The sequence below is a fragment of the Doryrhamphus excisus genome, chromosome 20 (genome assembly GCF_030265055.1).
Source record: "Doryrhamphus excisus isolate RoL2022-K1 chromosome 20, RoL_Dexc_1.0, whole genome shotgun sequence".
Lineage (NCBI taxonomy): Eukaryota > Metazoa > Chordata > Actinopteri > Syngnathiformes > Syngnathidae > Doryrhamphus > Doryrhamphus excisus.
This window is the reverse complement of record NC_080485.1, coordinates 7,792,511-7,817,938: the sequence shown is the minus strand read 5'-3', so window position 1 is coordinate 7,817,938 and position 25,428 is coordinate 7,792,511. Positions and strand designations below refer to the sequence as shown.

Here is a 25,428-nt window from a genome sequence, read left to right as displayed (position 1 = left end):
CTCCACGCCTTTTTTTTCAGCCTAAGAACATGTCTCTCCAGCCAGTCCATACCAACTCTTCTCCAGTGCACATATCTACCAAGTATATTTGCTTTTTTTCCCCTTACCTCCACTCCTCCTAGTGCAGCCACCCAGTACTGCAAGGCTCCTATATGTATATTTCCCAGTAGTAGCTGAAGAAGAGGGTGTTGGAGAGAGAGAGAGAGACACACGCAGTGAGTGAGAGAGAGAGAAGCCCCGCCTCCAGATGACATCAGCGCTCTACTGGAGCAAGGCTTGAGGCAAACACTAGTCCACATTTGTTATTGGGATCAATCCGTGCACGGATGTCCTTTCACAACTTGCACTGCGAATGTGTGTGTGTGTGTGTGAGAGAGAGAGAGGCACCAGTAAACACCATAGTACTGCGACAGATGCATTCAATATTGTGAGTGAGTGAGAGGAGCCGTTTTGGAAATCCACATAACTCGGATCGGATTACTATTTTTTTCGCTCTGCCGTGTGCCCCCCTCAGAGGATACCTGTAACTTTACTTTTTTTGGTTGTGTTTAGAGGTAAGTGGTTTTGACTGGAGTGCGTCTTCTTTCTCTCTGGGTGAAGGAATTCAAAGTGGAGTCATACGTTGCACATATCCTTACACAAATGTGCAATTAGGTTTTTTTTCACAACCCACGCTCTTTAAGATGATTTTAACAGTTTTGCTACAACGCAGGCTGCAAGATTTGGTACTTGAGGCGATTGAGGTGATTAAAAATAAATAAAATAAACCCTTAACTCGCTTTTCTCCCAGCAACCAAACCAAGACCGTCTCTTTACGCACGCAAATGTCTTCAATTTCTGCTGCGCCTCTAACGACTCGTTATCTTTGCATTGGCCATATGAGCTTTGATCACCGAATACACAAACTTGATAGGATTAGAGGGGGCACAGACAAGGTGGTTTGGACCCTGCCGGCGCCACCATTCGTCAAGACACCCCGGTGTGCATGTTGAGTTGCAGCGCACATCCAACAGAGATGCGCACCAAGAGCAAGCTGTACAAACTCCGCAAAATGCGTCTGTCTGCATCTCTATGTGCAGCTCCAATTCGGTTCCTGATATCCCATAAAACTTTGCTTTGCCATATTTGCAGCTTACAACGAATGCGCGCACTATTTCAGACATGACAGTCATATAAAATGCATCAATATTTCTGCTCAGTTGCTTAAACGCGTCCACGTATAGTTGCAGCTTTGTCATTTTTGCATCAATGCAATTGTGAGTCCATCCCATTCCTGTACTGGAAACGTCTTACTGGAAACACTGAGACAGCTGTTAATCCAATTTTACACAGCCTTTATCTTCATAATACAATAGGGTCATCGGGTAATAACATACACTGTAATGAGGCTACATCCTAATTCCACCCATCAAACAATTTGCCGTCAAATGACTGTCAAAACTGCACACCTCATTTCCAGTTATTATCATATTTTAGCCCTTCGGTTCAGATAAAATAAATAGTGTATTCAATATAGACAAAAAGGACAGATCAGTCGCCTTCACTGATGACTGCCTCAGGCTGTAGTTCCCAGCCAATTGCTTTCATTTTATATTAACTACTAACCAGGTCATCATGAGCAGACTCTCAGTCACTGCATAACATACTGCATGGATGTATCAGGGAAAAGGCAGCAATAAAACCTACTTTTACAAACAGACAGCTAAACATTTGTTCTAATTCTTACACTCAACTACTGTATGTTGTTTAAACATAAACAGCGAGTGAGAACAATGAAGTTGCACAAAAAAGTCCATAAAAAAACAGCAAGATAACCTTTAGAAGCTATCTGGCACAGGAAAAGTAGTGGTGCCAGGACAAATCCTTATATTGAAAGTGGCTGTCTGGCCTGTGGGCTCAGATGGGGGTCCTTTCTGCAGCTTAGCATGTCTTTTGGTGTTTGCTTGTCACACAGACAGACACACAGCACTTGCATATGTTTTCACACACATCTTGTGGTGGCTACCACCCCCATGTGGGGAAAAATCATTGCAGCTGCTACAGAGCTCTTCTTTCAGCTTGCAACAAAAGAGAGACCACTGCCTGTCCCAGACCTCTCGAGGCTTAATGGGCCACAAGAATTATCATCTGGTCAGCACGTCTTGACAGAAATTATTATTATTATATGTATTTTTTTCAGAAATTGCAGATAAAACTAGTAATGCACATTCAATCCCAAAACTGGGTTTGTATAGTTTTAAAAAGACTAATCAATGATATATACAAACGGCACATATTTCCCAATGGATATACACAGTGGTGCAAAATTTATTTCAAGATTCATGAATAATTTAGCTGTCAGCCATTACACCTTCTATGGCCCTTTCTCTCCCTAAAAGCACATTTTTTTTTCAATGCCTCTCTTGTGCGATGTAAAGTATATCCAGGGGGCACTAAGTAAGTCTAGGGCAGCTATTATTGCCGACTAATGTGCATTTGTGCATTTTCAGCTCACACTAGCTATCAGCTTTGTGTGAGCAACTCTAGTGTTCTCTAGTGAAAAGTAACTGGGTGAGCACGCACAAGTTTAGCAGAATGCTCAGTTTAACTTTGCCAGTTCAAGACTAAATGAAGCAGAAGACACTTGGGCCTGCTGGAGAAACATCCTGTCTGGCTGGCAAACTGCAGAAAGACGTCACTTGAGATGTTTAACTCCATCTCTCTAAAAAAAAAAAAACACTGCATGTGTATTATGAATATACCCTGTGCGGAAAATGCATTTAATATGCAATGTTTAAAACTGAATATTCATTATGTTGTGTGTATGAAGTGTTTCTACACCTGGCGCTCGTCAGGCTTGACTTTAGTGAACAACAGGTTTTATCCCACTTTTCCGAGATATGATGAGTGTGGAAAAAAGGGAACCATAGTACACCCAGGAATACAGATATATAAGTATATCTACATTATATACTACTACTACATTCATCCTTGTTCAGAATTTGGTAAGATACATCTCAACAGCAGGTAACAAGAGTTTTAGTGCACACGAGAGATATACAAGGCTGCTTTTATGTGGATAATCCTCTTAAACAGACCTAAAAGCATATTATTCTGAGAGCAGATAGGCCTTCTCTCATTAGAGTGCAATACTGAAATATTACTTTTTTTTCTCTAATTTCAAATGACTCAACAGAAAAAAAGAACATTCAGAGAAATTTCAAATATGATTAGAAGCCAACAATTTGGAGCTGAAATAGCTGAAAGTGCCACATTAAAAGTAAAATCTCACAGACAGCACATATCCCTCTCTCTAAAGCTCATGTTCCAGGATTTTAATTTATCCTCCCCCTGTTAGGCCAGCTTGTCACATAAGTTTGTAGTGGTAGTCTGTAATTGATAACTGCTGAGAGGACTCGTGTAATGGAAAAAACGACAGCATTTTATCAATTGCTATTCAGTTACAAGCATCCCAATTCCCTAATGCTGTCTTATTTCAAGCAACCAACTGCTTAAATGGCTGGGGCCCTGGTTGCTGATTTACCTTTGTGTGTTTCTACAGCACAGAGTGGCTGCCAGCAGGTCTATGCATATAAGGATGCTAAGCTATTGTGTTCCTAAGGAAAACACAATATTTTCTTAGGCAAAGGAAATTCTATTTTTACAAACAGAAGCAGTATTCATAGTTTGTGAAGAAGAGGATGAGGTGGGGGGGCAAGGGATCAGCAGGGGATGACATGGATGGATGCAACAGCCTTGCTCCTCCTCACACGAAATTCAAATGGAGAGTTAACAATGTGTGTCCTTTCATCCAATCTGGTGGATCTAGTTAAGGCTGATTATTTTTATTTTGACTATTTTCATTCATGTTAGTGTGGAGTAAAATATGAAAAGGTGAAAATAATTAAGCAGGGGGCTGGCCTCAGAAGGATATGGGCTCCAACCTTGGACAATGTGAGGTCATGACAAAAAAAAGCTGTCAAATGATACAATCAGGAGTATATCACATATTATTGTTTAATTAGGTTTTTTAATCAACATAATTACTTTTACTGTATTTCTTTTATTTATTTTTTTGCACAAAAACTGATTCAAATATACAAAGTGATGCACAAAAGCTTTTAAAATCCTAGAACAAAAAGGTTTACCTAAAAATGCATTGTTTATTGTTGAAAGTATATGTGTCCTAATTACTTTTCTTTTTTTCTCTTCTTTTTTAGAACACCAACTCAGGTGTGAAAAGGGCACAGCATGAATCAAGTTCCAGATGCATGAGGGAGGCTCGACCTGAAACGACAAGCACCTTTCCCCTTCGTCTACATTCATCCACATTCGGGACCGAGGCTGGGAGCCTAGGATTAATATATATATTCACGCTTGACAGCGGAGAAGAGGATTCCGGTTACCTTTGCGAGCTGGAGTACATAAGCGAACAGGCCTTGATTGCGCCTGCAGCAAAGGGGACTGGCATGGCTCAGACCAGCTTTGCGTCAACTCATCATGAATGCCGGGGCTGATTGCAGAAAGGAGCCTATCCAATAGCTCACAAGATTGTCATAACACTGAAAAAAAAAAAATTCTAATCTACGGTTATGGCTACTGAGTTTGACAAATTCAACACCCATTAGGATTTTTAATATTATCGCACAGCACAGGCTTTGTCACTGAGAGGGGATGCTTATTCAACAAGCTTATCTGTCATGGTAAAGGCAGCGGAAGCATGAGCCTCTGACAACACAGAGGAGGTCATCGTCCAAACAAGGATCAGCTCTCCAAACACCGTCCAGTCAGGATATCACAGGGAAGCCCTCAGACAAACTTTTCTTTTCAGAAAGGATAATAACAGAAGAACTTCTTGATTGGATTTTTGGCGAGCGGAAAGGATTTACCACCTTGTATAAATCAGGTATGCAAAAATGTCTCACTGACAGAACAGCAATTCATAATGAAGTGTGTAGTTTGAATCAGATCGTATAACAAAGCAATATAGTTATATATCTAAAAGTGATTGCCATTGGTGGAAGGAATTACATTATAATTCTGTGCATTGTCTGACCCATGTAAAATGTCCGTTAGATATATTTTACTACTTTTTTTCTATTTTACATACACCGACATAACTTTAATTGTACGTCAGCACTGGAACAGTAACTCAACAAAGCACTACTTTGTTTTCCGATTTGGTATGTACCAATGAAAGGCAGCCTTGAGGTACCGAAGCGTGTAAGACAAACGGGGGAACGCTATTAAATTTCACACGTCTGGTTTGCAGAAAATTCTAGCCTTTAGGAACAGAGATGCAATTCATAGAAAGCATGAAACAAGCACTCACTAATGCAGGTTGGTTTTATACCTACTTGTGTGTATTATCATAAATCAGGCACAAAACCAACCAAGTACCATTCACAGTCATTTTCAAGAGGAAGAGTTCAAACTGACCCTTTCAAATATTTCATCTAAAATGTGGTGCAGGTGTGATTTCACCAAGTAAATAGAAGAACAGGGATTTTTTTTCCTGACCTTTTAAAAGCCTTGTGCATTAAATGTATTCCTGTGTCTTCTCCCCAGGGGCTCTTGAGTGATTAGACTGCAGAGCAACACAGCTTCAAGATGGTGCGTCAATGCAAGGCCTTTATCCTCTCCCTCATCAGGGTTGGACTGCTGCTGGGTCTTGCTAACCCACTGGTGACCTCTGCCTCATGTCCCTCTGCCTGCCGCTGTGATGAGACCTTCATCTACTGTAATGACCGTGGCCTGACTTCCATTCCTACTGGTTTACCCCTGGATGCAACAGTGCTCTTCCTGCAAAACAATCGCATAAAGAGCTCAGGAATTCCCACAGAGCTACGCAGGCTCACAAATGTAGAGAAGATCTACCTTTACTGCAACAATCTAGACGAGTTCCCTACTAATCTTCCGCTTGGGCTGAAAGAGCTTCATCTCCAGGAGAACAACATCCGTATGATTACACATGACTCTTTAGCCCAGATACCCTACATTGAGGAACTGCACCTGGACGATAATTCAGTATCAGCGGTCAGCATAGAGGAAGGGGCGTTCAGGGACAGTAATCACCTTAGATTGCTTTTCCTCTCTAGAAACCACTTAAGCACCATCCCTTCGGGTCTACCCATGAGCATTGAGGAGTTGCGCTTTGAAGACAACCGCATCTCATCAATCTCAGAACAGTCGCTGCAAGATCTCATCAACCTGAAACGGCTAATCTTGGACGGTAACCTACTCAATAACCGCGGGATTGGGGAGATGGCTTTCATCAACTTGATTAACTTGACTGAGCTCTCGCTTGTGAGGAACTCCCTGACATCACCACCAGCTAACCTGCCAGGAACGAGTTTGGAGAAGCTGCAGCTTCAAGATAATCACATTAATAGGGTACCACCTGGAGCGTTTGCGTTTCTTCGGCAATTATATCGCTTGGACCTTTCTGGTAACAACCTGAGTAGCCTCCCGCAAGGTGTATTTGAAGATCTAGACAATCTCACGCAGCTTTTGCTACGCAACAACCCCTGGCAATGCACGTGCAGGATGAAATGGGTACGTGACTGGCTCCGGTCGTTACCCTCAAAAGTGAATGTACGAGGCTTCATGTGCCAAGGCCCTGATAAGGTCAAAGGCATGGCACTGAAAGACTTAAGTACAGACATGTTTGACTGCACAGATTCAGAACTTATGCCTACATATGAGACAAGCACAGTCTCGAACACTTTGCGCCCCTCACAGCCCCAGTGGCCGTCATTTGTGACTAAAAGACCTGCAGTAAAGGGACCAAACATGGGCAAAAATTACCACGGCACTACCACCGCAATCGGCAGGAAGATCATCAAAATCAGTGTGAAGTCAAGTAGCGCAGATACAATTCACATATCATGGAGGGTATCACAGCCCATGACTGCTCTACGGCTCAGCTGGCTCAAGCTGGGACACAGCCCCGCATTTGGCTCCATCACAGAGACAATTGTGCAAGGGGAGAGAACGGAGTACCTCCTCACAGCACTGGAGCCAGAGTCTTCCTACAGGATATGTATGGTTCCCATGGAGACCAGCAACATCTACCTATCCGACGAGACCCCCGTTTGCATAGAGACCGAGACCGGCACTCATAAATCATACAAACCGACCACAACTTTAAACAGAGAGCAGGAGAAAGAACCTTACAAAAATTCCAGTCTGCCTTTAGCTGCCATCATTGGAGGAGCCGTCGCACTTTTGGCAATAATCATGTTGGCATTGGTGTGCTGGTACGTCCACAGAAATGGGTCAATTTTTTCCAGAAACTGCACCTACAACAAAGGCCGCCGGAGAAAGGATGACTATGCCGAAGCTGGCACAAAGAAGGACAACTCAATTCTAGAAATAAGAGAGACTTCTTTTCAAATGATTCCTATAAATCACCTGCCTGTGTCCAAGGAGGAATTTGTGATACACACAATCTTTCCACCGAATGGCCTGAGTTTATACAAGAGCCCACACAGCGAGAACAGTATTAACAACAGGAGCTACAGAGACAGTGGAATACCAGATTCAGACTATTCCCATTCATGATATTGCACATGGACATTGGTGATGAGTGTGCGCTCTTCGACAGAGACATTTTGGCAAGACTTTTACAAAACACTGGATCATAAGTCTAAAAAAAGCAAGGTTCTGTACATTTGCCATATAATTTATATTTAAGGACATTTTATGAAGACTGAGAACGTTCCATCTGCAGGACATCACTGAACCATCAGTGGGTATAGTACTGCGATTATATTTTAGGGATTTGTAGTAATTTGTACTGTATTTCCTTTGCTTAAAAACGATCGACCAACTAAAAAGAAACTATGTTCTACTGAGATATGATGACTTGTCAACTGTGAAAGTGGGTTTTCATTGCTGTGTTGAACAATCAGACTTTAGAAAACCTTGTAAGTATAAAGCACAGGTCATTATTTTCACGTTGTGGCTGTCTGAAAAACAAAAGGCAAAAAAATGGCATAACTTAAAAACTAAGAGTACAGTACAGATCAATAAAATTCACAAATCAGGCATGTTGCCGTCTTGAGAACAAACAGCAGTGAGCTGTCTCATTTACTACTGACCAAGAATATAGTTCTAATTTGTATGTGATACAAATCACTACAGATGAGGTGCCATGCTTTACTTCTCTACTTTAAGTGTGTATTTTGTTGCAAGTGGGTAACACAGCAGAGCAACCCCCCAGCAGGACACGAGTGGCGTCTTTTTCGGATAGGATTGTAGGCCACAGCACAGGGCAGATAAAGCACATCGACTTTAAAGGGACTCTTCGCTCCTCAAAACAAGAGGACAGGACAGGCTGACACAGGACCCCCCCACCCCACCCCACCGTCTCTATTTGTACAAGTCAACAATGGCCAAATGACAATGGCGGCATTCTTTAGTACCGTGTACCCTACGTCATTAAAGTCAAGAGGCCAAATATACACTAGCAAGATCACAGTGTCAGCGATCCCGTAATAGAACTACTATTTTATATTATTTTCAAAGTGAACATGTTTTTGTTACCACAATTTGAAATTACCTGTTCAAGTATGAAAACCAAAGTGCATTGTATGCCCTTTGGCCAGTCTTGTATGTGCCTTGATCCAATGCTTATTGTATTTAGCTTTTTAAGGAACCAGTGACTTTTTTCATACACACTTGAATATGAAAAGTATTGGTCATATTACAAAATAAAAAAAAATACAAAAACAACATTGCATCCTTTTTGACCTACACTCCACCCGAATGATAATTTGTGATGAAGTATGTTTTGGTATTTTAAATCAACTTTACTGGAATAGACAGTAATTGATAAATATGAAAAACATTTCATTATCTACTGTACAAACTCTGCAGTCAGACTGTAATTCTTCAACAACAAAACACCCACGTTTGATGCTAAAATCAACTGAGTACAGAGGCTAACAAAAAATATTAAATAAGTCGTCATTTTCATCTCGAGTTCTGCTCATCTTGCCTCCAGTGTTAATATTTATGAGGCTCTAACACACATGAAATTGTGTTGCATAAACAAATTTTTTAACAACTTTTCTCTCTTCTAAATGGAGTAGCTTGGTTATGTCCATTTACAATGTTGTATATTCAGGATATTGGAATAAGACATCACGGTAAAAATGCATATAAAGTCGTCCTTTGCGTTTGATTTTTGTGATTTTTCAGTAATATATTAATAAATCATGCTATTTTGTGGTTGAATATGGCCTATTATTAGTACAAAATTCGCATATTTAAACACACTGTACTTCTTTTTGCCGAAATTAACCATTTCCAAGCCTAAAAATGGCTAAACTAACTAAAATAGTCACGTTTGAGACACACAAGCACCAGACTTGATCAATAATCCCTAATAAAAACATGGGCTACTGTTGTAGCCGTAACAGATGCCAAGCTAAAATTCAACTCTGAACCCTGACATCACTTCCTGTCCACCTGCCACCCTGCTTGTCTAGGGAACATATCAATATCTTATTTATATTGGATAATCTGATTATAATGGTGGCTAAAGGGGTGTTATTTCATGTATAGAGGGCTCTAATTATGTTAAAACCCACATTTAAAAGGTCGTAAACAGGTTATCTATGTTCTAACTACGCAAATATTTCATTTACAAATAAAGAATCCTACTTCACAGAATTTCACGGTTGGGTGTAGAACTAATTAACTGGAATAAATAAGGGATTCCTCTACTTTCCACATGGAAATGTATTTATTTTTGAATGTTGGAAAAAAATTGCAGCTACATTGCGTCGGATTAATAAATAGTCGCATCCAGATGGGAACAGATCACTGGGGGAAAACAATGTAAATGGGAAAAAAAAGGCCCACCCACACGTATCGCTGTAAACAGACATGCGGAAGGAACCACGTGACACACCAAACTATAGAAGGAGAAAGAACACATGCACATAAGCGTTGTCTTCGGCTTGTTTAGACTGATCAAGAGTGGATTTACTGCGAGTCATTTTGGAGAATAAAACAACAAAATATCATGAGAATGTCAACTGGGGTGAGTCATGCCAGTCAAAATATGCAGCGATTATGTTTGTGTGTTGGCTTGTCACTTCTGGTCACAGGGTGATAATATCATTTTCAGAAAGTAGAGAATGACTGTCTACACGACATACAAAAGGCAAAACGGTGTTTTCACATTTTCCCACTCTGGAAGCCATTTTTACCTGAAACATTTTCATGTTGACAGCCCAGTAGAATCAGTATAAAGCACTAAAACTCCACATTTACACTTGCTAGTAAATACAACAAATAGTCCTCAGTGTGCAGACAAGTTGCAAAAACATGCTCAAGTGTAGTTAAGCTGGTTCTATTGGGATGCAACAATATCTTGTCTCACAAGATCTCGTGAGAAGATTTCTCAATCAGTAAAAAAACATGGGACAATAATACGTAAATAAATTTACCACACAAATGAAAATTAACTTGATTAACTTGCCAGGCATAATATATCGCCATGCCTGTCTGTTTTCCTGGTCTCCCGCCTCAAAACAGGTAGGTAGAGGGTTCACTCTGCCCGCTACTTTCAACACCTTGGTGTGAACGGAGTGAGCCCTTTTGTCAGTTATCCAGTCTCCAGTCTCGCTGGAAGCATACAAACAGAGTGCAGAAGATTGTAACCTCATGAGGAGCAATGCACGGTAATGTAGTAGTAATTAAATTACTACATTGTAATATATTGTCATAAATTAAATAAAAATCACTGTATTTTTCTTAAAAGTAATGCTAAATTCCTGTCTCATAAATATTAAAATTCAGATTTTAAGTCAGGGTAGAGCTTTCCATTATTTGAGGACTTGTGAAATAAATAAATACATGAATAAATCATCTTTAATGAAATAATTAAGTAATAAATAAGTATTCTATAACTGTGAAATATACAATGTTAACAATGTCTCAAGTAATTACCCTTAAAATGTAATGCAAAAGCATTATTGATCAATTCTAACGATTTATACTAGTTTGAATAGTTTTTCGTCATTTCTTTGTTATTAATGGGGCACTGAAGTATGCCGACCCCAATGCATTAACAACGACATATTCTTCTAACTTAGTGACAAATGACACATAAGCCAAATGGTGAAAGGGACGCTTCATTGTTGCTACTTTCACTGAAAACAACACATTAGACAGAGCCGCTTTGTGCAATTTCGGTGAGGTGAGTATGAAACTAAATTGATGAACCAGACTGACGATGACCCTGCGTGACCTCACTTATCACTGCAGACCCTTCACCCCTTTGTCACTTTTTTTCAATTCCTTAATCGCTCTCATGCTAGCATCTGAGGTCAGACAAGGCTTGAAACAACAAGACGCCACATGCATTTTTCTCCTGTGTGACACACATTGAAGAGACATCAGTTTTCTTTATGGAGCAAATGATCAGCGTTAACGGGGGCAGCTGCCCTGTCTGCTTCAGGGGTGCTACTATGCATTTTAGAAGGAGCTGGTCAGGCAGACGGTCACATTTGCATTCCAATAGATGCTCGTATCAAAGCACCATTGCATGACCTCTTCATGACCAGCAGCACTGGTTCTTCTCCATTAGCACCTCTAGTATATGAATACAGGCCACATGAGCCTGTTACTGATTAGAGGTATCAGCGCACAATCAGTTCAAGGAGCACAGGAGATAAATGAGAGATGCATATCAGTATCCACAAGGTATCATCAGTCAGCTGAGGAAATACAAAAACAGTGATGTCAGGCAAAGCTACACAAAAGAGTAATACTTTTTTTTATTACATGCAAAAATGCAGAAGATGATTGGTGGTCCATATTTCTTACCACAAACAAATGAATCTGTAATATTACGGCTTCAAAATAGATGCCCAAAAGCTGTTTTCTTTGTTATATTATGTGCACGTTGCCGCAGTCTGCAGGTAAATAACTGATTTCAAATGTCACAAGAGTGATTGTGCAGCCATCATTTCACTGAATATCTTACAAAAGAAAGTGGCAAGTGGGAGGTTTAAAGATGAGGTGGTGCTTATCTCCAATAATTAAATAGTAATGATGGTCAATAGCAAATTATTGTCTCAATTACATTTTTGCCATTTTGTTCATGATACTAATATCAATTACTTTTTGGGGATTTTGCCGGAAGTCAGCTGGGATAGGCTCCAGCATAACCCTGCGACCCTAGTTAGGCTAAGCGGCATAAAAGAATGTATGGGAGTGATAAAAGTGTAAATTTTTTGATCAACTTCAACCTATTTATATATATTTACAAAAAGTAGGTTGCACAGTGACCCCGCCTCTCGCGCAAAGACAGCTGGGATGGGCTCCAGCGCCCCTCGCGACCCTTGTGGGGATAAGCGGTGGAAGGTGAGTGAGTGAGTGAGGTTGCACTGCAGTGTAAAAAGTAGACTAATATGTGCTTTGTGCATCATCACAAGTAGTTCTCTATGACAGTGTTTTTCAACCTTTTTTGAGCCACCGCACATTTTTTTACATTGGAAAAATCTTGTGGCACACCACTAACCAAAAATGTTACAAAATGTCACCATGACCTCACTCGTGCATCAAAAAGTCTATCGGAGGAACAAGGTAGGTGTTGCCACACGGACCAATATTACATTGCTCTGCCAGTCTTTACACCACAGACACTCCACAGTAGCCACGTTTTTACATGACGGGTTTTTTCTTTTCAAATGACCTTTCGGGAAACAATGGTATCCATGGAAAGGAATATTCCAATCTCTTGTCTACATGCGTCATGAAAATCAACCAGAATAGTCAATGGGTCATGTGCAGTAAAACGTAAACATCAACATCACGTGATACCGACTTCCCCAAGTTTTTCTTTCACTTGTTGGAATAACTCCGTATTGCCAGTTTTTCGTCTGTCCAGTCTTGAAATTTAGTTTGAATCAAAAACAAACTTTGCTTAGCAGTCCAATGCCGATTGCTTGCCTCCATTTTTAAAACTAAAGAACGTTTGGATCTGCGTGTTACGTCATATCTGAGCATGCGCTGAAAGAACGCACCCGGGATAAATTTAAACAGGAAAAGATCACATTCAATCTTGCTAATATTTTATAATTAAACTCGGAACATGTTTTATATAGATATATATTTTCTTTTTTAATAAAACTGGACTTGTGAATGAAGTACAGAAGTGTTTAGATTCTGTTTTACAGATGGCGGTAATGCACACGAAAACAGCTTGCCAACCGCCAATAAACAACAGAAGAAGAAAAACACCACGAAGAAGAACACACCCTGACAAATTTCCGTTTGAGCGGGTACAAGATACCTGAATTGGATCGGGGAAAGGAATATTCCATCTCTGTTCAATTCTTTCCGTTTGAGCAAATAAACCAAATGCAATTGGAATATTTGGGTCCATATATTTATTCATGGCTATTGACATAATATTTGCAAATGATGATTAATCAATGTTAACTATAAAAAGCGATATTGGATAATTCCTCACGGCACACCTGACGGTTTCTCAAGGTACACTAGTGTGCCGCGGCACAGTGGTTGAAAATCACTGCTCTATGAACACATTAACATGTGTGCTAGTCAACGGCAGCATGGCGTCAGCACTTTTCTGGTCAGTGGTCACGTGACATGAATGGATCAGTTCAATTTTACGTTACCAAAGCGTGTGTCGAAGCACAAAAGCCTGTATGCCGTTACCTACCCTAAAAAATGTGGAAGTGACACACTCACTCGATACCACATGAGCATCGATATATTGATACCAAGGCAATCACAAATGTTGTAAATGGGTAAACTCCACAATTGTCTCCCCGTGTGAGTGATTCTCATCACAGTATTGATGATCATGTGCTGTCACACGAATAGGTGCACATTGTTCACACACATAATCAAGACAAATGGACCAGGAGGCCTGAAGCGCAGCATGCCCTCCCTCCATCACACGTCCCCTCAAGATTGAAATTGGACTTTGTCACTCTCGGTCACAAGATCCAGCTGTAAAAGAACAGAGTGGCCATTGAACGGGATGCCAGAGAGCGATGTGTGCCTGAGCTGAGGAGTTGTACCCCCCCCCCCCCCCCGCCCCCTCCCTAAAGCCAGGAACCTCTCCATCACTTTACCCGTTGACCTGAAACTACAGGGCCAAAAAAACCTAAGCACAACCTCAGTCATCATAATGAATCCAATTTTATGCCTGAGAGCACAAGGCCTCCACATCCATTCATTGCAAATCTAAATTATTTGACATTAATACAAATTAACAAGCGCTGTCAAAACAAAGACCATTCCTCCCTAAAAATGGCAGACAAGACAAACCTACTATGAAATGCAGCACTCACTACTCTCATTTAAAAGGACCATCAAAAACAAAAGCAAGGGAGTTGATGGGTATCTCATTACACTATGAAGTGTACACAATATGTTATGAAAATATCCATATAATTGACTCTACTCTATGGAAGCCATTAATTCCTGTCCCCCATTAAGTGGTTTAAATGATCCTGTAAGAGGCCATACATCTCCTGATGTCCTTTATGAGATCACCACCTCATCCCCTCTCAGAACTTAATCGACCCTCAGTCTCATTCCGCTTCCAAGTCTGATGCAGAGGAATATTTGTTTCCATGCTCACCTCTCAGCGAGTAGATCGGCATGTCAAGCAGACAGCGATGATTCCTTCTCTTCTCACATTTAGGTGAAATATCTTTAAACGACAGTGTAGGATTTGCAAAGCATGGTGGCTCCATCTGTAGCTCATTATTTTGAGATGCTCAAAGCCTAATCAGAAGCACATCTGCCTCTTCACTGTTTTTTTTTTTTCTTTTTGCAGATGTAAGACTGTACCGATGGTGTCCCTTCCAGTCAGAACACTGCTAGTGATAAATGCAGGATATCACAATACAACACAGTCTGCCAAGTCTGTTAAATAGAAATCATTAACAAGAAAATAAACATATCATCATTACATATCCAGTGTCCACAAGTACTTTCAAAACCACATTTTTTTCTCTGTGTTTGGGCATCCACAATCATGTTTTTTTTTCCCTCCGAAATGATGGAGCTTTTAGAAAACAAGTAAAGAGCTTTTAACTACGCCTTCAATGTGTGTGTGCATGGGTAAAAACAGCTTTCTGGCTTGTGTCCTTTGAACTGTGTCTAACAATGCTATTGTTTACACTGCACATGTTCCTGGTATCATTCCATATAATGACGGAAGCACGTGTGGCTTATAACACGTATAAAAGAAGAACAACGGTGACTTGAAGCTGGAACTAGTAGTCTGAACATTTCCACACGTCAGCGCACATTAATACATTGATGTATATGTGGATATTGATGGTGAGGTTCTCATTGAGAGTGACCAGTATGGATAGGATCAGGAACGAGTAAATCAGAGGGACATAACATGTTTGGAAAGGCCAGACTGAGATAGTTTGGACATAATATTTTGTGTGTAATATATTGGTTTAGAGCTGTGTGGAATACTACAGGCTGTGTAAAGCCTGCAGTGTTCAGTAACTCCCCAAGCATTGCAGAACTTTGCAGTGTGAGCATATTTTAATATTGTCAATACTGCACCAGCTATCAACACATACGTACCTTTGCTTTGGAGGGATGGTGAGACATGAAGGCCTCCTCTTCTGACCGTCCTCCGTTGGACATGACTGCCATATTTAGAACTTATATTATTATTTAGAAGGAAATACCATACCATAATAAGCTCTATTTCTTCTTACTTTTGTAAGATGTTGATTTTCTTCATTTACAGTATTTTTTGGTTTACTAAGAAAATTGTAAAATTGTGCTACAAATTATTGTCTCTAATCAATATTATTTAATTTATTAAATAATTTATTTATTTATTTATATATTATTATTATATTTTAATTTATTATATTATTATATTATTCCACCCTCGGCCATCTCTGTGTGGAGTTTGCATGTTCTCCCCGTGCATGCGTGGGTTTTCTCCGGGTACTCCGGTTTCCTCCCACATTCCAAAAACATGCTAGGTTAATTGGCGACTCCAAATTGTCCATAGGTATGAATGTGAGTGTGAATGGTTGTTTGTCTATATGTGCCCTGTGATTGGCTGGCCACCAGTCCAGGGCTTACCCCGCCTCTTGCCCAAATATAGCTGGGATAGGCTCCAGCACCCCCGCGACCCTCGTGAGGAAAAGCGGTAGCAAATGAATGAATGAATTCATATTATTATATTATTTCTTAATATATTATATTTTTATATATTATCATTTATACATTATTATTATCATTAATATTATTCGTATTATTATTCTTATTAGTATTATACTATTCATTTTTTAAAATTAATTATGTGATGATAATGCGATGACGTGATATAAAAAGACTATTTAACTTTGTAATTAGAACGTAAAGAGCTTTTAAATAAATCACATTAAACAAACATAATAAATTAAACAAAAAAATATAAAAAAAAATAAAATTGACTTTTGCAAAAAAACTGCTATTATAATTACAAAAAAAATAAAAAAATACACCTCTTTAAAAAAAAAAAAAAAAAACCCTCTCACTCCAACCAAAAGCACACACAACAATAAAGACAAGCAACAGGGCGTATCAAGCCTCTGTAAACCACATTGCACTAGAATAAATAATGAACATTGGGTATTATTCCTTAGCAGCAAGGCTTAATATATATTGAAGAGGGTTCACGCTCTCCGTTCATTCTGTAGCATCAATGCGCACGGACAGCTGCAGAGCCAACCCTCTTGTGTCCCATCCTGTGTGGTAAAGACAGTCAGGTATTGATAGAGAGAGGCAAGGTAAGCACGCACATGTCAATTTATGGATAATTCCAATAATCGATTATCGTAACAGGCCTAACCATAGCAGCCTTTCCAGGTTCCGACCTAACACGAATAGGTTATATCAGGTTACAATCTGAGTCCTTGTGAGAAGTCGCACGTTTGTTCCATGCATGACAAGCTTGACTTCAGACAGAGTAGGTAGCATAGCACTGGAGGCTTGAAAGCATATTAACACAGCTGGCAGGATGTCTCACACACTGAGGAGGAGGAGGAGGAACGCGGCAGCAGTAAGATCCCAGCACCATGAAAATTATGCACACCACACTGCAGCAGGTTGAGAAGTTGCACTTTGGAACGCTACCCCCCACTCACTTGAAACCAAACAAGCAAAGTCAGGCAAATGGGGGAGAAAAGTTACGAGGAGAGATTTGGTGGGAGAGGAAGAATGGTTGGAGTTTGTAGGATTAATTGAAAGCTGTAGTTTGTGTGCCTGTGACACGCAGCCACATGATCTCTATGTGAGAAGAATCTGCTCATTTCCTCCCCCATTGAGGGGAGTAAAATGGGCCTGGGGTCTACAGAGAAAGGCAACAAATTCTCTTCTAGAATACAAGAACCCAAAAGGAAGGAAAGGGGAATGAGGCGAAGGGAAGAATACGTAAACTTTTGAATAAGAGTTAAATGAATCCATTTCAATCCAGTGATGCACTCGGCCCATTGTGGGGTCAAACGATCTAAGCCACTGTAATCCTAAGCTTGAGCTGTTTATAATGTGTTCAAGTAAAAGTCATGTGTGCATCTATAAATACGATGGCACACAACACTCGGCTTAAACTAACATCTGGCAATGTCCCCGTATCTAACTCTTCACTTTTTTCTTGGGATGCTTGGTAATCTCTTTTTTCCCCCTGACAATGACATTTGAGAATATTTGATTTTTTTTCAAATATATGGAGCTTGTGATTCAAGAAAAACGGTGATACCGAAAATTGACCATCGTTCACAATGTTCTGTTTAAAAACGCACATTTGAAAGTACTGCTAGCATTTATATATGGCTTCATGTACGCAAATACAAACAACCGTGAGGGAAAGACATGAACACCAGTTATTTTATTTGTGGTGAACAAACATTTAGAGTTTAATTCATACTTGTGAAAAATATAGATTTGTTTTCTATTCTTTTAAACCACTACTGATAACATATGCTAGGGTCATAATTTATTATAAATGATAAATATAATTAATAATAAATAATTATTAATTATTATAATTGTTAATTATTGTAATATTATTATTAGTAGTATAATTATTATAATAATAACAACAATGATGATGATAATGATGATGATTATTATTGTTATTATTATATCAATAATAATAATAATAATAATAATTTGAATAAATGTGCATACAGTCAGTTTAAACAATATTAACGAAAACTATAATAATTAATAATGTTGTTTTATGGCTGAATATGGCTTACACGTCAAAAAGACGCCTCAAATCACGGATATTGGCAGCCCCTTCCAGACTCCGCCACAACACCGTCTATCCAGCAGCGAGAACCCATGTGATCACAGCAACAGTGTTTGCTAACGTGCCGGAAAAGTAACAAGGAACATGAGTGATGTCTTGCCGTGTGGCAGTAAAAATACGTTACAGCTGAGTGCAAAACTTGTCATGCACAAGTTTTCCGTGGTGCCACAGAACTTAATATTTAATATGATGAAAATAATCACATATGTATATGAAGCGGCATCACACGGGCACAAAGACATTAGCTCTATAAGAATAATGGTGAATAATGTTGGGTTCAAATGCAGCTTGAACCACGCTATATTATGGATAGCTGCCACTATAAAACTATTCCCACAAACAAGAACAAAAAAAAGATAAAATAATAATAACAGCCTATTAATTAAATGTATAATTAACAACAGAAAAAAACATCAAGATTTGGTAAAATTAGCTACAGGATTTATTTATCTTTTTGTTTTTTTCCAACAAATTGTAATTATTAGAACCAGAGGTAATTTGAACCTGTCACACAGTGCTGTGTGTCCTGAAAGTGCCAAACACTTTAAAAATCTTTGGGAAAATATTTCACTTTTTCTTTGTGCCCCGTGAGTGAGCCCAAATCAAAGTAATGACACTTTCACCCGGGTGTCATTAAGAACAACTCTTAGCTCGAGGCGATACGTAGCTACGGTAAAAAGAAAAACACAGAGAAGGAACATAGCAAGGTGGCTCATTAATTCTAACTGAACTCATGCTATTAATGGTAAAGTAATGACACATACACGAAGAATACAATGAAAGTTTGGAAGTCGTTCCATCAGGAAAAAAATTCACATCCCCCAAAAATCACTTACAAATCTAATCCCCCTACCTGATCATCACAATTCAGATCAGAAAATGTTGTACAACCAGAGGCCTAAAACATTGAACATGTTTTCAAAGTGCAGATAATCCAGTCTGGACGTATCTCAGCACTTCTTTTTCATTTTGCAGTCATGCATAGAGACAATTTAGAAAAGAAAGTGCTAATGACTGACTGCATGTACAGTAAATGAAACAATGAACTGAAGCTGTTATTGTTACCAAGGTCAACTCTATGTGTTGATATTACATAAGTGTTATATATATATATCCATCCTTTAGTACGTCTCCCTAGTTTGCAGTCTAGTAGCATACCACCAAATGTCGGTGCCTTTTGTGTGAAGTCACCAGAAGTTTGTCAATGACACCACAAGCTCAGTCATTAATCACCGCTTCGTCTGGATGGGTGTATACATGACACAAGGGCACGGTTGCAAAGGAAGGGGGTCGAGCCCCGCAACATGGACTCTCACCCCAGGAGCCCCATCGGACTTGAATGGGGTGGGGTCCCGGCACATTCATGTTACCAGGTCACTAATCAAATTATGTTGATAGCCAGGGACAGCACACGGGACAAGAGAATTCATTTAGCATCGCTTGCTCTCGTCTATTGTCTATTTTCCAGAGCATCAGAAGGTCCGGCTAAATGAGTAACCCCTTTTTCTTCTCAATTTATTGTGAGAGGCATCAATTTAATTCAACAATGCTGGTAGGTAATTTGAAACTTAGATGACAGCATTGTCAAAGCAAGATTTACTATGCAAATGTAAATCAGAAGCAGTATGAGCCATATGGCCGTAGGGACAAATTACCGTAGTGAAAGTATCCTCACACAATATATATGGTATAGAAATTATTGGACAACACATGCAAACAAGGAATGCTGTATCTTTTTTTTGGTGAATGTAATAATTTGTTGTACTTCTCCCGAGGTGACTAAACACGACAATGTGGCATGTCAGACACGACTCCGTGTGTGGGCTTTTACACATGAACATGTCATTCATGTGTATACCACAGCCCCGAAGGGATCCTGTACCTTTGCTGCGTAGCATTTTAATTAATCCCCAAATGACAGATTGGATCTGGCAGGTTTTGGATGTCTTAGGGCTGGGGTGAGGGGCTAGTGTGGAGAGAGGAACACCACAGTGAGGTTAATGCCAGACGCGCCCACCAGCACTACGCAGCGAGCAGCGGGTCCATTCTTGGACAGGTGCTCCTTCTGAGGTCACTCACCAAGTCCCTAAACACACAGAGCTACCGTCTGTCACCGCAAAGGAACGGAAACACACAGCCTCTGTGTACAATAAAGCAAAATATAAAACTTATGCATGTTTTAGGCCTTTTCATTTAAGAGCAAAACCTTCGATATGATCAGCTATAATGTATATTTGACAGATTGTAGAAGATATATTATCACCACTGGTTTCCCCGCTTGGAAAGATTTGTCATTTTCATCACCATCCGAGCCCACATTTCACACTAAGCAGGATTTTAATGTAAAGTTGGTCATACATTTGACCCATCCTTGAGAAATGCAAATTATCTTTGAGGATGATTAATTGAAACCTTTGTGGCGGCCATTGTTTCATGCCCTCAAGTGGGTCATGGTGGGTGATTGCACACTCTGGCAGTGAAATTAATTGTGAGCTTGCCTATCCATGCCTGACCCTGTCCAGCTAGAATACTAAACGCTGTGAAGGTGAATGGTTGTGCTTAGGACCCAATGATTGTACTTGAAAATCAAAGAGCGTTTATATTCAAAGTAAAATGCATTCATTTATTTTCTATACCACTTGTCTTCATTAGGGTCGTGAGTGTGATGGAGCCTATCCCAGCTGACTTCAAGTGAAAGGTGAGGTACACCCTGGACTGGTCGCAAGTCAATTATAGAGCCATTCACACTCGCATTTATACAAATGGACAATTTAGATTCTCCAAATAAGACTCCATGAAGACAGAGATTTGAACCCTCAATCTCTGGACCATGTGGTCATCAAAACTTAAACACAAATAACAGTCCTTGAAAATATGGTAGGTCAATTCAACATACGTAAATCAGTAGCCACGTATACGTACATGGACCCAAATATTTCAATTTCATTCGGGTTATTTGCTCAAACAGAAATAATGTAACCTTTGTATACATCTCATTCCCAAAAAAAAAGTGCCAATCTGAATGAATATATAATCGGATTCACAGGGGTTGGAATATTCCTTTCCCCAATCCGATTGAGGTATCTTGTACCCGCTCAAACGGAAAGTTGTCAGACTGCGTTCTTCCTCGAGGTGTTTTTCTTCTTCTGTTGTTTATTGGCGGTTGGCAAGCAGCTTTCGTGTGCATTAGCGCCATCTGTGGAACAGAATCTAAACCCTTCTATACGCCATTCACAAGTCCAGTTTTATTAAAAAAGAAAATACATATCTATATAAAACATGTGCCGAGCTTAATTATGAAATATTAGCAAGATTGAACTTTATCTTTTCCTGTTCTCGGGTGCGTTCTTTCAGCGAACGCTGAGATATGACATAACACGCAGCTCGAGACGTTCTTCGATTTAAAAAAATGGAGGCGAGCAATCGGCACTGGACTGCTGCGGAAAGTTTGTTTTTGATTCAAACTAAATTTCAAGACTGGACGGACGAAAAACTGGCAATACGGAGTTATTCCAACAAGTGAAAGAAAAACTTGAGGAAGTCGGTATCACGTGATGTTGGTGTTTACGATTTACTGCGCATGCCCCATTGACTATTCTGGTCGATTATAAAGGCGCATGTAGACACGCGTTTGAAATATTCCTTTCCATGGATACCATTGCTTTCGGAAAGGTCATTCAGAAAGAGAAAAACTCCTCATGTAAATGTGGCTACTGATGCAATTGTTATGATCATAGTAACAGGAACATGTGTTCTTATGAGCATCTTTTGCATCAAGATCTTGCAAAAACGTTTCAATAGAGCAATAACATAATGTCCTTCAATAAGCCACTTTTGCTTTTTTTACACGGAATCCAGCAAAAAGGAATACTACCACAACTGGATGGGATTTTACTCACTGGATTGGATGCAGTTCAAACACAGGGTACATATACAAACAGCCATTAACACAGTCATTGAGGACGAACTGCATAAAAGACAGGTTAGCAAACCACTACATTATCAAATGACCAACCGAGAACCCAAACTTGCAGAAATAAATCATGTATATAGACAGATGGTGACCCAATAACAGTTAACTGAGGATGCATGATGGATGGAAAACAGTTAATTCTTCATACAGAAATATGGCAAATAACATTGGACGCTTGAGTCGCCTGTGCACAGCAGACTGTTTCCCTTTCTTTAGAAGGAAATAAAATATTTGTCATGAGTAATAAGTGACTCCAATTTCCGTCATGAATTTCATGAATATTGCAAGGCACACTAAGCATATGGGAGAGAAGCCTATTGAGTATGACAAATGTCTGCTAAGCATTGGTTAGATACTTGACCAAGACAATGGGCTTCATTTGAGGTGTTTCATTTAAGCACCGGCAATTAGCAGCTTCTATAGCAGATCGCTGAGGCTGAAAAGGAGCAAGGCTCTTCACTTTGCCGCCATGAAATGAGAGCGAGACAAGGAATCTCTGTGGCAAAGGCATATTTTGTTCAGAGGCTTCAGCACTGTGAGTTTACTGTTAAAAGTGTTTCTTTCATACCAACCGCACATGATCATGGGGGTATTTCATACTATATGATCCAAAAAACAGAGAGTAAAGGCGTCAAGAGACACAGAGTATGGGTAGAATTTTAAAATATATAGATAAAATGGGACAGAGCAGAGAGAAGTTTGTGTTTTTCCCCGCAGTACATTGCAATGTAGGAGTGTAAAATGTGATGATATTTCTCATTTGCAGAAAAGCTGTCTCACGGGAACAGGTCAGCCAAAAGTCTATCCGTGAACGATGGCATCGCTACCGGGAATTGTAATACATGTAATATGGAAGTGGCAGTGTGCAAGGCAGGATTAAAACCATACATTAAGTGCTTTGCACACACAACAAACCTTGAAATTGAACCCATCTCGGTGTTCCCAGCGCCACTCGTCAAGTGTTTTTTTTTTTTTAATTTGTTTGTCCTCCCCACACCAGAGGAGTTGAACAGCTGTAGCGGTTATTAATGTCCAAGTGGAAGCTGTAGTGAGTCTAAATTTGATAGAACTTACTCAAGATTTCATTTATTTATTTTTCTACCGCTTATCCTCATGAGGGTTGAGGGGGTGCTGGAGCCTATCCCAGCTGAAAACCCACATATGCACAGGGAGAACATACAAACTCCACACAGAAATGGCCGAGGGTGGAATTGAATTGAACTCTGTTCGCCTAGCTGTGAGACCTGCGCACTAACCACTCATCCACCGTGCAGCCCTTACTCAAGATTCACCAGATCAAAACATGATCACTGTATAACAATCCATTTTCTACCGCTTTTCCTCACGAGGGTCACAGGCATGCTGGAGCCTATCCCAGCTGTCTTCGGGCGAGAGATGGGGTACACCCTGGACTGGTCGCCAGCCAATCACAGGGCACATATAGACAAACAACCATTCACACTCACATTCATACCTATGGACAATTTGGAGTCGCCAATTAACCTAGCATGTTTTTGGAATGTGGGAGGAAACCGGAGTACCCGGAGAAAACACACACGCACGAGGAGAACATGCAAACTCCACATATGACTTTGAAAAAGGTGAAAGAATTCACTACTACTACTCACTACTTCACTAATATAGTTCAAAAGTTCAAAGTTATACAGCATTTCACAATATGCTGTATAACATTGTTTTGTGACTCCATTAAATACAAATGTCCAGTCTGTCCAGTCGTACATGTGAACCAAATATCCGTGTAGAGCTAAGTGTATTGTGACACTCCGAGTGTGTACTACATGTTACTACATTATAGAAAATGTGAAATGCTAATTTAACGAGGAACTCTTTATACTCTATCGTCATAATTTTTATTCTTTGATTTTGATGGCACTCAACACTGGTGAAGCAGTACCCAAATGAACATGGTAATAACCTGATTGCATTAGGATAATATACCTTATACGGTAATTTCACAAGAAGACCTCGTTTTAGCTGACAAGCTTCATTTGTCTCAGCCTCCAAAGCGACCCTCACATGCCATGGTCAAATGGTTATCAAGTGCTAAAAGCCATGCCGGGACCAGTGCCACACACCATAAACCTCTAATATTAATTAACATGAGCTGTTCAGATTTTATCGGGTGATGCCTTTTTAATCGACACTTGTCATGACAGACAAATTCAGGAGTCGCACAACACTGTAGGAGGGTAAGAAGACAAATTAGAAGTAATTAGTCTGAGCTAGACTGAAGCAGGAGATGAAGGAGAAAGATTCTGACCGCAAAGACTCAAACAGGAATTTAGACTACGGGTGTGTGCCTGTGTGTGAGGGTATTAATGTAAGATGCAAGACAAGGGCAGCACAGAGCCAAAGGCAAGATGCCCTGGGGCGTTGTTTTGGAAAATGGAGTGGATGAAAAGGGGCTTGAATTGGTCACATTGCAGGATCATTTTTACATGTTCCATAGAGGGCCCTCTGATATGTGTAGAACAGGCAACTCTTGTTCTGTGTTTGTATTCTCCTCTCATTGGCTTGCATGAATTATGGAATATATTTGGTATTGCAAAGGGGTTATGAGAGTCAGAAACCAAGTTTCCATATTTTGGGATACTAGTATTTCATTCAAGTCATTATTCTAAGATTTGTAAAATATGTCCATCCATCCATTTTTTCTAACGCTTATCCTCATTAGGGTAGCGGGGGTTGCTGGAGCCTGTCCCAGCTGTCTTCGGGTGAGAGGCAGGGTACACCCTGGACTGGTCACCAGCCAATCACAGGGCACATGTAGACAAACAACCATTCACACTCACATTCATACCGATGGACAATTTGGAGTCACCAATTAACCTAGCATGTTTTTGGAATGTGGGAGGAAACCGGAGTACCCGGAGAAAACCCACGCATGCACGGGAAGAACATGCAAACTCCACACAGAGATGGCAGAGGGTGGAATTGAACATGGGTCTCATAGTTGTGAGACCTACGCGCTAACCACACGCCCACTGTGCAGCCCGATACTTGTATTTATAAAATCTATTTTGAAGCATTATAATCCAATTAGGTTGGAAACTTTCAAATTGTATTTGTCCTCACAATTGTGCATACAAAAATAATCCAATAATTCATATTATCTTCTTTGGTG

The 25,428-nt window shown here is 40.0% G+C and overlaps 2 protein-coding genes across 3 annotated transcripts in view; one reads left to right on the top strand and one right to left on the bottom strand.

The window, feature by feature from the left end:
* macrod2 (mono-ADP ribosylhydrolase 2) overlaps positions 1–25,428 on the bottom strand; it is a 437,400-nt gene that overhangs the window by 372,000 nt on the left and 39,972 nt on the right. The window lies entirely within an intron of this gene.
* On the top strand, positions 294–8,806 carry flrt3 (fibronectin leucine rich transmembrane 3). The gene is made up of 3 exons (XM_058058338.1): positions 294–554; positions 4,200–4,885; positions 5,548–8,806. Exon 3 carries the CDS (start codon positions 5,590–5,592, stop codon positions 7,540–7,542), a length of 1,953 nt encoding a protein of 650 aa, XP_057914321.1. The 5' UTR covers positions 294–554; positions 4,200–4,885; positions 5,548–5,589; the 3' UTR covers positions 7,543–8,806.

Excerpts from the sequence above, each read along its gene's own strand:
- flrt3 (XM_058058338.1), top strand. The coding sequence starts at position 5,590 with ATGGTGCGTCAATGCAAGGCCTTTATCCTCTCCCTCATCAGGGTTGGA.